This window comes from Lepidochelys olivacea (genome assembly GCF_965140295.1).
Source record: "Lepidochelys olivacea isolate rLepOli2 genome assembly, chromosome: 1".
Lineage (NCBI taxonomy): Eukaryota > Metazoa > Chordata > Testudines > Cheloniidae > Lepidochelys > Lepidochelys olivacea.
In genome coordinates, this window is record NC_140411.1 from 39,926,982 (window position 1) to 39,941,804 (window position 14,823).

The 14,823-nt window shown below is 38.1% G+C and overlaps 1 protein-coding gene across 2 annotated transcripts in view; it reads right to left on the reverse strand.

Moving 5' to 3' along the window:
- Window positions 1-4,779: 4,779 nt before the first annotated feature.
- RDX (radixin) overlaps window positions 4,780-14,823 on the reverse strand; it is a 132,260-nt gene continuing 122,216 nt past the window's right edge. For both annotated transcript variants that reach the window (XM_084630921.1, XM_084630920.1), the window contains exons 11-14: window positions 10,892-11,052; window positions 8,873-8,965; window positions 8,210-8,461; window positions 4,780-7,157 (exon numbers count right to left, since the gene is read on the reverse strand). In XM_084630921.1, the coding sequence (XP_084487047.1) occupies window positions 6,993-7,157; window positions 8,210-8,461; window positions 8,873-8,965; window positions 10,892-11,052 (671 nt within the window). In that variant the 3' untranslated portion in view covers window positions 4,780-6,992. The remainder of the gene's footprint in view (window positions 7,158-8,209; window positions 8,462-8,872; window positions 8,966-10,891; window positions 11,053-14,823) is intronic.

Sequence of the window (14,823 nt, forward strand, 5' to 3'; positions counted from 1 at the left end):
ACGTTTAAGGGTAGACTGACAACAGAGTTAATGGCGGAAATGCAAACAGCCACATGCCAACTTTTCACATATCCTCTATGTCTGTCCAAAAAAACCAAACCCAAAAACCAAACCGAACCCAACCCCCCCGCCCAACCATGCGTTCTGGAACACCGTATTCTGTGCTCTCTCAAACACTTTAAGTGTTGCTATCTTTCCTTCTGAAGCTTGTGTATTTTAAGAGTGCTGGATTAGTTGGTATTACCAGTTAACATTAAGAAATAGATTGCAGTAACTATTTCAGTGGCTATAAGATTTAATTTTGAGAAAATGGATATCTGCATTTCCTCCCTCATACACAAAGAGCTCTCTGCTACTGAATATTGCATTTTGTCCAGATTTCGCAAATTAATGTTGAATTTTGTAAAATCATGACTAGTATGGAAAAAGTGAAGAAGTGTTGTTTACCCTTTCACACAATACAAAAACCAGGGGTCACCCGATGAAATTAATGGTCAGCAGGTTTAATACAAACAAGAGGAAGTACTTTTTCACACAATGCACAGCTAACCTATTGAACTTATTGCCATGGGATGTTGTGATGGCCATAAGTATAACTGGGTTCAAAAAAGAACTGCATAAGTTCGTAGAGGATAGGTCCATCAATGGCTATTATTCAAGTAAGCAAGGGACACAAGCCCATGCTCAGGGCAACTCTAAACCTCTGACTACCAGAAGCTGGGAGTGGAAAAGAGGGATGAATCACTCCATAATTGACCTGTTGCACTGCCCCTGAAGCGCTGTTATGGGCAAAATGGATGATGGTCTGATCCAATACGGACGCTCTTCTGTTCTTAACAAGAAGGAAGAAATGAAGCAATGGAAGGAAGCATAAAGGTCAAGAACACAGGAGGTAGCAGACTTGGTCTCAGATCTTGCAAAGAGTTCTGCATGCATGCATCGCTGTACCTGCTTGAGTCACATCTATGTCAGTGGTGCTGCATGTAGGTGCAAGGCTCTGCCTGGCTAGAGCTCATGAAGGATTAGGACCCTGGGTAGCTCAGAGCACAATCTGAAATAGAACAGGCTGGAACAGTTTGAAAAGCACCCTAAGCTTCAGCATATCAGGAGCTCAATATTTCAGAAGAGAGGACCATGTATTTGGATGCACTTTATGGAGGGAATACTAAAGTGTTAGTTGAATTTTAACGTCATTTCACCTTTGCAACAGAGAAGGAAATCTTTCATAAATGAAAACAAATGTGTTCATTATATCCAAAATGTATTATGAAGGATCCTAGTATCTGTTGAAAAGTGGGCTGTAGGCTTTCATAGAGCCTAGCGTCTGAAAGCTCAGATCCCAGTGAGAGCTGAGGTATAACTGGAAAAGCATGTTTAAAAGAAAAGGCAAAATGGTTATCCTACCTGTAAATTTCAAGTCTGCACATCTGAGCCACCCATTCAGAAAACAGGGATTGTTCCAAACTCTTTGCTGGCTCTCACACACAACGACCAGTCTGTGCTAGGCGCTTTTGCACTAACCAGGTCTCCTCTGTTGATGTACATTTCCATCTCCACTTGTTTCTTCTCTAGTATCTAAACACTATTCCTATGCACAAAAACACTCAGTGACATGTTATTTAATAAAGCTAATATAAACTCCACAAGGGATTCTCTGGATTAGTGGATAAAATTCCCTGTTAACTATTCCCGTTTTTCCTAATTTCTGTCTGTCGGTCTTTAGAATGTGAGCAACTTGAGTATAAACTATATCTTCCTGTCTGGAAAGTGCCTAGCACATTGTAGGTGCTACATAAACAAATAAGACTAATTATTGGATCGGACTCTCAATACCAATAAACTACACATTTCTTTCTTCACTACTACCTACATAACACCTGGGTTTGGGCTTTAATACTAAAAAAGAAAGGGGAGTGAAGAAGCTGAAAAGAAGTCCTAAACATAGCTCTTTTGAATTACTCCACCTATAGGGTGACCAGATGTTCCGATTTTATAGGGACAGTCCCGATTTTTGGGTCATCTTCTTATATAGGCTCCTATTATCTCCCACCCCCGTCCCGATTTTTCACATTTGCCATCTGGTCACCCTATCCACCTATGATGTATTCCTTAAACATAGCCAGATCAAGAGGCAAATCAGTCAATAGAGATCACCAATTATCTGACAAATTTCTTCAGCTGAAACAAAGTCAGCTGAGCCACAATTCCTCTCACAAAGAAGTCCAGCCTAAATATATCATTGGAAAAATTAAACTGGGCAAATTGTTTTGTTGGTTCCTCTGGAAAGTCAAATTAACAGTGGAAATTAAACTATGAACTGTAAATCAGTGTTTTATTATTCAGTATTAATCATGATTCATGTTATAAGCTGATCCACAACTGGTGTCAGGAAGAAATATTTCTCTCCCCTTCCCTATAGATTATATGCATTATGGGGGTTTTACTTCCCTGAGGCATCAGTCATTGATTACTGTTGAATATAAGATACTCGCCTTAGATACCATGATTAGAGATGCCACAAAAGCACTTAGACTATAGGTCTCATTCATCATGAAAAGTCCCATGTTTCTAAAAGATGTTTGTCAAGATATTCAACTATATGGATTGGGCTATTTCGATTTACTTCAAGGAGCCTTTGATCAGGCCTCTTGTAAGGAAGTTTTAATTTTTCTATCACATTTTAAAGAGATACTATCCCAAGGATAGATTACTTCTTTCTGAAGGCTAGAAACAGCTTTAGGGGCTAAGGCTCAGTTATGTCTTTTGGTGAAGTCCTCCATAAATGAAATATGAACAAAACTGCTTTAGCATTCAGAAGAGACCAGGAATTTAGCTTCTCCAAATTTGAATAGATGTGGAAAAATGTTCCTCATGTTTTTCCTTTAGCAAACAGGTTTTGCTGATGATCTTGTTGATTTTAAGTCCAATACTTTAAATATGATTTTTAGAAAATAGAGTTTCTCCTCCTTAGAAGCTTTCAATTACTTTGAAACAAGACATTCAGAATCAGGAAACAGTTTTCTTTCTTTCATGGATGGGTTTGAGCAAATTATTTTAAATGACTCTGGAGACCATACTTTGAGAATGAGGAGAAACCAGCTTTTAAGCTGCTGTTTCAGGGTACTATCCCTATTCAGGAAAGCACCTAAGCACTTTCCTGAAACGGGAACTTACTTCAGCACAATGCTTAAGTACTTTTCCGAACTGGGGTCTAAATATGCAGACACATGAGTTATAGAATGATATGGTCTTGGATTTCCACCGTAATTCCATTTTGGATAAAATGAACAAAAATGCATGAATGTGTATCCGGAGAACCTGTCAACAAAAGAAAATTTATGTTTTGGAAATATAACTATGAAGGGGAGAATACTTCTGAATAAGCTGAATTTCCCTCTCCACCCAACTGGGAATCTATTAAGTCCCTATTAAGTAAATTAACTCGGTGCACTGCACAGGTGCCAACACAGGGGCTGGAGCACCACAGGGGAAAAAAAAAAAAAGAAGATTGGTAGACAGCACCCACCAGCAGCCCTCCTCTCAGCACCTCCCCCTCCCCACAGTGCCTTCTGCCAGCCCTGCTGATCAGCGCCTCCCACCCACCGTGGATCAGCTGTTCCGTGGCATTCAGGAGGCACTGGGGGGGAGAGGGGAGGAGCGAGGGCAAGGCACTCAGGGGGAGGGAGCAGAGCAGCAGTGGGAAGAGGCAGGGCAGAGGAGGGGAGGGGCCTTGGGGGGACTGGGGCGGACCTGGAGGAGAGCATACCCCGGCACATTATAAAGTCGGCGCATATAGTGAACAGGGAGTATGGGAATGTTTCTAGCCTCCTTTTCTCTCTTCCCCATGAAAGAAAAATACCTTCAAAGCATTTGCCTCCCAATGCAACCAAAATATTCTCTGAGGTTGGCATACCTATGCGGGAGCACTCTAACAATGGGGCATTTGGAATCCAACATTTCATCAGAAAGGGCTCTAGTTAGGGGAAAGGACAAAATCAATCTACATGTATGGTAGAAAAACAAAAGCATATATTGTGTATTATATGGCCTTTCATTTATTTTAACAACTCTGACATATCTAACAGAATGGAGGGCTCTGTGTTCGAACCCATGCAAGGCCAAAGAGAAATGTGAGTCTGAACAATATGTCAACTGAGAGGAAGCCCGATTCATGTGCAAATTCTTTAGCAGATTACTTTGTCTAGCCGTTTTTGTGGAAGAAGCCAGAAGCAGTGCATGTGCTCCACATTAGTGAAGAGGATGGTAGAAAAGGCAAGCTTGCTTATAAATAAAAAGCATCTTTAAGCATCTCTGTATTTGAAAGAACTATCCAGATAATATATGCCATGTTAATAAATAACATTAAAAATAATAAAAATGTTAAAGACAAGCCAGTGACCAATTAAACTAAACTTTACTTTGCCTGAGGCTAAGTATAGTTCAGGCAGTGATTGAAAGTTCTTACATTACCCTGCAGCTCTTATGTGGCCAAATTTGATCTTCTTGTCTCAAAAGAGCCAATTTACTCTGATGATTCATATCCTCTTGAATCAGCAATCACCAGTTTTTCCTCCCAGTTGTAGGCGGTAATTTCTGAAGCAGACTATTATTCTTTGGGGATTTAATTTAAAACCATTTTTATTTTACTTTGACCACAATGTGAAATTTTAAGACTGATGATCTAGAAGTTATTCACTGCTATGAAAAAAGCTATTGCAATGAGTTTAACAGATTTGCCTGGGTAAAGTACATCAAATAACAACAGTGGACCTCAAAGAAATTAACTGTATCTTTTTATTGTTAACCAATTCATGTTATCCAAAATAGTAGATGTAATTGTAGCTTAATTGTACAACACAAAACATGATGCTAAGGGGAAAACATGTTGAAATTTACTTCACCAAGTACTCATTAAATGCATTCATAATAGCTCTGTATCAATAAGTGTTCCCAACTATTGGTAATAACCACTCTGGATCATTGTGAAAATCTACATTTCAAATAGTTGTTCCTGGTTATTTAGAAAAATTCACACAGCTTTATAAACGGATTAGATCCATTTTAATTCTAATCTATATATTGTAGATTTATGAACAACAAATTTAACTGGTATTTTTCAACATTGATAAACTGATGTACTAATGTTAGTGCGCACACTTCAGAAAAAACCATAAAAACCCACTGATAGCACAGTATTTCACCTGCTATGGCAAATGGTTCTAACACTTTGGAAATTCAAATGCTCATGCAGGAAGCCTGAGATACACAAACTGTTCTTTCAATGCACTGCAAGTAGAAACACTAGACTTCCACCAACCCGTGTTTTGAAGTATGGGCACAACATTTGCACACCAGTCTTTTCAAGGTTAACCAGCTATTTTTAGCCCCACAACTCAAAATATATTAAATCAACTTTATACCCTTTTCCATGATATCATCCCATAGCGTGTCTTTAACTCAGCAAAATCAAAAAAAGCTCAGTTGAACTGTTCATAAATAACTTGAACCTATTGTGTCTGAAAAAATGTTTAATAAAATGGCATATTTTAATAGATAAGTGTAAAATTTATGAGTGCATAATACCAAATGGAAGATTGCTGAACCATCCTCAGAGAAAGCAGGGCTTTTTCCAGCTAGACACTAACCAGGGTACTATAAAGTGAAGAATAATTGCAGTCCATGTTAGTTGTAAAATAATTTCTTAATTTATAAATTTCTTAAAGGAAAGACTCACTTTCTATGAACTATTTGACCCTCTAAAATTAAGAAAATTCTCTTGTTTAAATCTCCTTTTCCAGAGTTTGAGACAACTGAGCAACAATGATCAGACATCAGATACATTAACAATTACACACTGGCATCATTGAGAAATAAAGCTACAAGCCTCTTTTTTTCCCCCAGTTATGGGTATTTTCATTTGGTACAGAGAAACCCATAAACACAAGCACATTCCACACCCCTCCTGTAAGATAGTATACCAGTGACAGGTTACAGTTTTAATGTATATCATATCATTTTATAATTTAAGTCAACAAAAAGGCAGTTAAGCAGTATTTAGCACTATAAATCCTTCTTGAAGTAAAACAAAATCTTTCTATAGTATCATAAGATGAAAGTCAATTTGCACACTCAAGTTTACATAGTGTTTGAAGGACCAGTCATCATATATATAGTAGTGAGGTAGGATACTGTCCCCTCCTTGGGACTGATGTTTTCATATGCTCCCTTGCCAGAAAGGTCCAGGTTTTTCTGATTGCAATTAAAATAATAATAAAAAACCAGGATACAAGATTCTTGTATCTTGTTTTTCTTTTCTTTGCTTTATTAGAACATTTCTACACATCTAAAGTGAAAAAGTAATACTTATTTAGGCCAATCGCAGACAACTGCTGCCTACAGGTAGTGTTCCATTTTAAAATCTCTGCTGGAACCTACTACCTGCCATCTAGACCTTTGTGAACAGGTAGGCAAAGAAAACCATCAATGATGACAGGACATGAAACACCTGGAGAATTCAGCTCTGTGAAAAAATGATAAAGTCAGCAATATCAAACTCCTAAGGAGATGTGGCTACATGGGAAAATGTAATTTCAAACTGCATCACACTGAAATAGTATCCATCAGTTTTAGGTTCAGATCTAATCTCCTTTCTGACTTTGTGGTTTGGTAATACATACACACTTGACAGTCATGATAATAGTAAGTGCCAGTCTTCAAGAGAACAAGCGGCACAAACTATGAAAATGGAAAATAAAATGTAAGACAATGGAAACCTTCTGCCCCCATTCCTTTCTCCCTCCCCAAAAAAGCCAAAGATGACAGACTGCCTTATTGTTGAATGGGTTCCCCTAAATTTGTCTTTTTACCACCACAGTCAAACTGGTATAAGTGCTTTGGCAAAGTGGGGTACAATCTTCAAATCTGCAAAGGCCTGCTTTTTTCTCTGTTGGTGGTTCAGCTTTACGAAGAACATATATGCAAAATAACAGCTCTCACATTGCCTCAAACTCATCAATACGCTGCTTTGTATTCCCTTGTCGGATTTGTCGAAGAGTCTTGTACTTGTCACGACCTGCTTTAACATTCTCAGCATGGAGGACATCATTTTGTGTTTTCTTGGTTTCATCTCTGGCTTGGGCCAACTCAGAACTTAGTGTCTGTGGGAATAAAATATTTGAGTTTCAGCATTTTCGCTCCTCAGCACCAAGACTTAGGATTTCCTGACAACATATGATCGACAGTCTTGGACAGGGATTTGCTAAATGCCAACTATAGGAATGCTTCCTGCTATGCTCAAGAAAGAAGTGAAAATACCTGACTGTGCTGAAGCTGTTAGATACATCATGCAGACTGAGAGGTTAACAAACCTGGAGGCAAAGGGTCTTCACATTCTAATATCCAGGAAGAAAATTCTAGTAAGAGCAAGGGAACATAGTCTGGTAGGAGAAGCTAGGGCTTTACTCTAGTTTCTACTTAACTGAAAGGTAGCAGCTATTTACTTCTCTGCTTGAGTACCATGACCATCACTGCAGGAGGATATTTACACAATTCAGAAAATATTGTTTGTTGGTAAAATACTGATACTGAGAAAAAGTAGGAGCTCACGTTCGTTTTAGTATCTTCATAGAAAAATGGTACCTTTATGTTGTATTAATAAATTGTCCAATGACAGATTACTTTTTTAAAAAAGGACAGAAAAAAATGAAACATTATCTTCTAGAGTCTAACTGTTTGAATGGAGATAAAATTCTCTCCTAACAGGTTTATGTTTTTACTTTGCTTTTTATATTTCTAGATACTGTGAGTTGCTGCTGAGAAACACAAATAATACTCACTGAACAAAACACCAGTTAGTATGGTAAAACAATTTTTGGTTCAGAAATTAAAGGATTAAGTTTTAAAGATTATAGTGTACTACAGGGAATTTACATTTTTAATATTTGATTGTAAATATCTGTGGTAGTGCAGCATCACATTTATATGTACACTTTTTAAACTATACACAGAGTATGTTATTCTACTCCAAGTCTTATTTACTCAGTTTTGTGCAGTTTAGTTACAAATCTAGTAAGTGATAAAATATGCGAAGGAAACTACACATTACAGTTTCACTTAAATGTGCTGCTTAAATACACAAGATTTTCAGCAATTAAGGAATAAAAAACTGAAGGCTTAATTATACCATTAATGCAACCACAACCTTCATTACCTGGAGCTGTTTCTTAACACGTTCATTTTTCTGTGTCTCTGTTACCCGTTCTTCCTCACTTCTGTGGTTCATGACACCATCAGAAGACAGTTCTGCACTAGCTTCAGCATTGTTCTCATCATGTTCATCATGCTCATTCTCTGTTGGAGGAATAACTGGTGGTGGAGGAGGTGGTGGTGGTGGTGGAGGAGCAGACATTACAGTCTTCAGTTCTTCTTTGGTCTTTTCCAAATCCTCTTGGGCTGCAAAAGCCTAAATAATAATACTAGTACTTAGCATTTATATAGTTTCACCTTCAAAGTGATCTAAAAATAATCCAAGAATTAAAAAGAAAATAGTTTAAATGTCTACATATATGGTAACCACTCCTTCTGTACACTAGCAGAGTCATTTATAGATTGAAACCTGTGAGGATATAAGCCAGAGTGGAAAGGAGTTCTGATGACAGTATTTTTCTCCACATTGATTTATCGCTCAGTATTCTGAAATTAAATAGATATTTTGTATGGTTTGAAGAAGTTGGAGGACTAGGTCTTTTGGGGTGGGATTTTCAAAGGAGCCAAAGGCAGACATGTACCCAACCTCACTAAATTTCAATGGGAATTGTGCACCTAACTCCCTCCTTTGAAAATCCCAACTTAATACACAATGAGAGTTTGTTACTTTGTGCTGCCATTCTGAGGCTTCCTCTTCCTTCTTCTTCTTGGCCTCCTCTAGAAGTGCGATCTTGGCAGTGAATTCAGCAAGTTCTGCTGCCTAAAAACAAGAAAATTAAACAAGCAGAAAGATTAATTTGCTACTCATTTTTGGCTATGCGTAGAAGGGGCAAAGCTTTTGCTATGCTTTAGGCTAGAAGAATTAACTAACTAGGAGCTCAATCACTAAAAGTACTATTTTAAAAGGTACAAAAAATATGAATGAGCTGGGAGAAATTCTATGCTGCACCTCACAGGAAGCATTGCCTAGTGAGGAGGGCTTTAAGTCACCTTTGTACATCCCAGATTCTGAGCTGGCTGAGGGCTGATACAGCCCCAGGTGTGAATTAGAACAGCCCCAGGAGCTCCTAACATTTACAGAAGCCTTACTTGGGCCACCTACAAGCTGGCACCACAGCCCAAAATCTCGGGCTTGTCTTCACTACTGAGGTAAGATGACCTAAATTACGCTACTCCAGCTACATGAATAACGTAGCTGAAGTTGACGTAGCTTAGATCGACTTACCGCAGTGTCTTCACTGTGTTGCATTGACGGGAGACACTCTCCCGTTGATTTACCTTAATCCTCTCAGGGAGTTGGAGTACCGGGGTTGACCGGAGAGCGCTCTGCCATTGATTTAGCAGGTCTTCACTAGACCAACTAAATTGACCCCTGCTGCATCAATTGCAGCAGCGCTGATCTCATAGAATCATAGAAGATTAGAGCTGAAGGGACCTCAGGAGGTCATCTAGTCCAATCCCCTGCTCAAAGCAGGACCAACCCCAACTAAATCAAATCAAAATCTCCCAACAGTGAAGACCAGCCCTCAGTGCTATGGTAACTCTCCTTCTCACTCTCAGGCCTATCTGTTACAGATGGGGAATGCAGGGGGTCAGGGTAGGGCTGCTCCTACACTGGAGGAAATTTTCCCTGGATAACTATGGTGCCTTTATAATATAGTGTGTACAGGCCAGGGCCTGGAATCAACCTACTATATTTTCTTACTTTCTACCCTCAGTGATGGAAAAGGGAAAAAACTTACATAGTTGTAGTCAAACATAATATTTTCTTAAGCTTAATTTTTTCCCATTTAACAGAAAGATCAGCCTCTCAATGGGATGAAAATGACTGGCTATCTTACAGTGAAAGAAACTAAGGGAAGCCATTCTGGTTCTCAACCAGATGAACCTGAAATATTAGGCGGGGGTTTGTTTCAGAGTGGCTATATAGGACGTATCTGTGAGGGAAGCATACTATGGCTTCCCTGTGTCCGCTCCCAAATCTTATTTTCTGCTGTGGGTAGCAATACAGTGGGAGATAGCCATATTCTGGCAACTTCTCAACAGTGATCTCTATGATAGCAGAGGATGCTGATGTATGCCACCTATACAGGTAATTTTAGTTATTATGAAAAAATACTTCTACATTCTGGGTGGGATTTTCAAAAGCGCTCAGCACTGGCCAACTCTCCTCCCAAAAGAAGTCAGCAGGAATTTTATGATTGATTTCACTGGAAGCAGAATTAGGCAACACTGAATTTTCCTGAAAACTCACCCTGAAATTTTAATGTACAATTTCTTTAAATAATACAAGTATATTAGTGTAATATGGTCCCATAATGAGCAATCGAGCACAGCATGTTACCAGACACTAAAGGACTGCAATGGCTCCTGGAGGTGACTGTGGGAAAACCTACAAAGGATGTCACTACATGCTATGAGTAAGATATTTCAGTATAAATTCCATTTGGCATTTTAAATTTATTATAATAATGAACAGGTCAAACTATTGTGATTGCCACTTATGTAAAAGGTATCAATCTGCTTATCAAAGCTGGAATCTAATGGTCAAGATAACTTACAGGTACCTATGTTCCATCAAGGAAGAGTATCTGTTTCTTTCAACAAAAAGGTAATTAATGTCAAACCACAAAATGCTGTATTTTCAACTTATTGAAATAACTGTAACTTGATTTCAACTACTTACTAGCTGCTCCTGATTCTTCATCTGATCAGCAGCCTGTTTGGCTAGAGCAGCTTTAGCCTCTTCTGCTGCTCGACGGTCTTTTTCCAGGCGCTCTGCTTCCTCTTTTGCTCGCTTTCGTTCTTGATCCAGTTCTAGAGCTTTTCTTGTCTGTTCTTCCAGCTCTGTCCAAAGGAAGGTTCACAAAATACACTGTTGGTTGATTTTTGTACTGATAAATATAAATGTATCAAATTTTATATTCTCTATTAAGTCAATAAATTACCAAACTGTAAGTTATTTAAAAAGTTAGCCAAGATTTTAGGGTGACTAAGGTTAGGCTCCTAAAGTCCATATTTAAGCACCTAAATAAGTGGTCTGATTAAAGCCAACGGGAGTTGCTGAGCATTCAGCACTTTTGACATTCAGGACACATTTTTAAGATGCCTAAAGCTAGGCTCCTTTTGTTTTTAAATCTTGGCCATTATCTTTAACTGTTCATCACATAGGACTTGATTTTCAGAAGCCCTGGCAGTTTACAACACAATTTGCAGAGAATAAGAGGTGGGGTGGCTCAGCACCTCTGAAAATTCTTTATCTCCTTATTAATAAAATAAGGCTTAAAGATACTTTCATCTCTTTGGAAAGGAAAGGTGTATATGTTAAATATTTTGCCATGGCATTTCACATAACCATTTTAATACAAAAGATAAGCGAAAAGCCATTATATCCCACTAAAATGGGTAGCAACCATTCCTTATCCACAACAGAGGAATCTGCTGGCCATTTTAAGTAAGCATCTCTACTACTAGAAGATAAGAGCAGTAAGGTTCAGAGAGCTAGTCCCTGGAAAACAGTGTTTTAACAGAATTTATGCCACAAAGTGCGTATTTAGGTAATTATACTCTTTCATTACCATGGTATAAGTGTCTGGGTTTAATTTGGGCATCTGCAATTAGTTTTGCCTTTTCCTTTAGGTTACATTTGTGAATTTCTTTTTTCTATTACATTGAACTTTCAAGAAAAGTTATACAATCTTACATTTTCAGTATGACTAAATGAAGTCAAATTGTATAGTCTGTCTAAATGTGACTAGTGTCAGTTTTCCTAACAATGTAAAAAGATATTTTATGAACCTTAGATCCAAAAAACTTTGATATTGCTTCTCTGCAAGAAATTAATTTACTATCCAGAGAAGCCAAATAACTTCAATTTCAAAAGGGAGTGGATAGGAGAATTTTAATAAAAAAAACGATATTGTTTTAAAAGTCATTTAACAGCCAGTTTATCAAAATATTGTGAGCGGGAGGGCAGAATTGTGATAGATGTGAAATACAAAGGAATTGATAACTGAATCTGCCAATCCCATTAATTCAGCAGAATATTTTAAACAGTCATCTACGAAAGAACATCATGTCATGCCATGTCTTGTAGTAAAAGTTTAAAATATTTTATACTTTATCCATTTTTGGGTAAGTCAGTCCCCATTTGCCTTCAGCTCTCTCAGGATAGACAGGCAGTTATGAAACCAACAAACCACTATTTTGTGTGGAGGGCAGTGAACATACTGAGAGAAATCTCAAGAAATCCTGGATCTCCAATATTGAAAAGGGCAGGAATTTATACAAACAGAAAGCGTGCCTAATCTTTTTACTTAAAGGGAACTGAAAATGCATGTGTAAATACTAGCTCATTGTACTGAGGGAATAATTCCAAATGTGGCAATGCTCTCTCAGGAGGGTGTGTGTCCACTTTTCTAAATTTATTATTAAATTGATAGAGATCTCAATGTCCACTTTAATATTAGACAATAGAACAGATTTAGATTTTGAGAAAAATGACAAGAAGCAAAACTTAAAGTTACACATTTTAAAATTCCATAACATTTATTGGACACCTTCTTGTCTTAGTTGGCAAAGTGCAAAACTGACAATTATTTGAAGTGCGGTGGAGCTAGCGGTAATGTCTTTTGTGATTTGGCAGACAAGCAATAAGAGGACTAGGGATTTACATAACTTAAGAATACGGAGCAGCAAGTTACTAAGAAACTCCAAAATAGTTACGTATTTTCACCAATTTCAAAAATAAGACATTTAAAAATGTATTCTATCAAACACAAAGAGGCTTCCTTTGTGAAAATGGACAAAAATTACAGTTCCAGCTATAAAAGATTGATATATAGCATATATACATATATGGCAGAAATCGCTGTATATATGTGATTACTTAAAACAAAATGAAAGAAACATGCAGAACTTAGTAATATGTGAACATTTTATTTCATATTAAAAATTTCAAAAATAAAAACTGAATGTATTGTTTCAGAAGGTTGTTGGAACTTGTAATGACTTGCTGGCAGTAGGGAAGTTTGAAGTGAGGACATACTTCTATTTGTATAGTTTCTCTTTCACTTTTCTTTTGCTAATTTCTTAATCAGTTTCTCCTTTCTATTTTCTTTCCTTTATGGTAGATTTCTATAGATAAATATTTATTACTATTTTTATTATTTGGCCTACCTGAATGAAATTTTTAGTTCCAAATAATTTAAGGATTATGAAGAATCAATGCTTTAAAAGAAAACTGGCAATAACAGCCACTGGGAATAATATTAGAATAGAAGCAAGACACAGTTTGGCGCAATGGTTCCAGGGTAAAAACTTATTTCTAGCAGATTATATAATTTTTAAAAATCTACTACAGTACAAAGCTAAGTGCTTTTATACTATTTAATTCCAATTAAAATTATATTTTAATTTTACAGTGTTTCAACAGTTCTTTTCAGTCACATAACTCACCTCTAAAACTTAATGTTCTTATGCCCTAATACACACTCTTGTGTACACTCCTTGTAGTAAGATCATTCAGTAAATGATCACAAAATTAGAAGGTGGGGATACCAGCACTGCCTATTATTAAGGTGCCTGATGCTTCCCATTATAAGATCCTGTTGTCAAAGTTATATGCAACTGACAAATTTTAACTGTTCTAGCAAAAATTTTCCACGCCTAGTATCTGCCTTAAGGCTGAAGTCTTTGGAGAGTTAGAGCCAAAATGGTTCAGCCATTTCTGAGAACGATGTTAGCGGCCATATTAAAAAATTGCAGTGAACTTCTATAAGAGACATTCTACAGTTCCCATGATTTGGAGAGGGGATTTGAAGTTTGCCAGGGGGCTAGCTGTTTTGTCAGGGATGTGTTTTTTGCCATCCTGGTGAAGTTTCACCCAAATTTGGCCAACGTTTCAGTCTTTGAAAAACTGCAGTTTGCACATGCTCAGTAGACAATTATTACAGCTTCACAACTAAATTCTCCAAATATTCCAACCACACTGTTCATGTTCCAGTCTAGGGATGCAAGGGCAAAGCGGGACTCTCCCTGAAACTGCTGCTTGTGGCTGCTTGGGGCCAGTTTGGGACTGAAAGCAGGGAGATTGTATTCCCTGAACTCTCAGTGCTCCCTTAGCTGGGCTCAGGCACCATGATGAAGGAGGCTGTGCAAACTGAATCCAGAAAGGACAAGAATCAGACCTAGTATAGGGAAAGAAGAGAGAAAATGAGACTGGGACTTTGGAGATTGGGTGGGGAGAGACTTGGACTGGCTAGGCTAAAAGACTGGCAGCCAGAGTCGGGGAGCTGGGACTAGTTGGGCAAAAGGGTTGGAACTGGGGGCAAGGAGGAAGGGGGCACAGAGGACACTAGGGGCCAGATCTGCCAAGGAGACAGAATACGGGGGAGAACTGGGACGAGGTGGGCAAAGGGACACGGAGCTGAGGACGAGGAGGCTGAGATTGTTGAGAAAACTCAGACAGCGAGACTGGGGTCTAGCACAGGGAGAAATAAACCAAGGAGGGATGACTGGATGCAGGAAAGAGGGGAAGATTACACATAGATCAGATTAAGAGAGATTGGGAGTGGCGAGCCCAGTGGGGTAGACTAGAACTGACTGGGCAAAGAGATT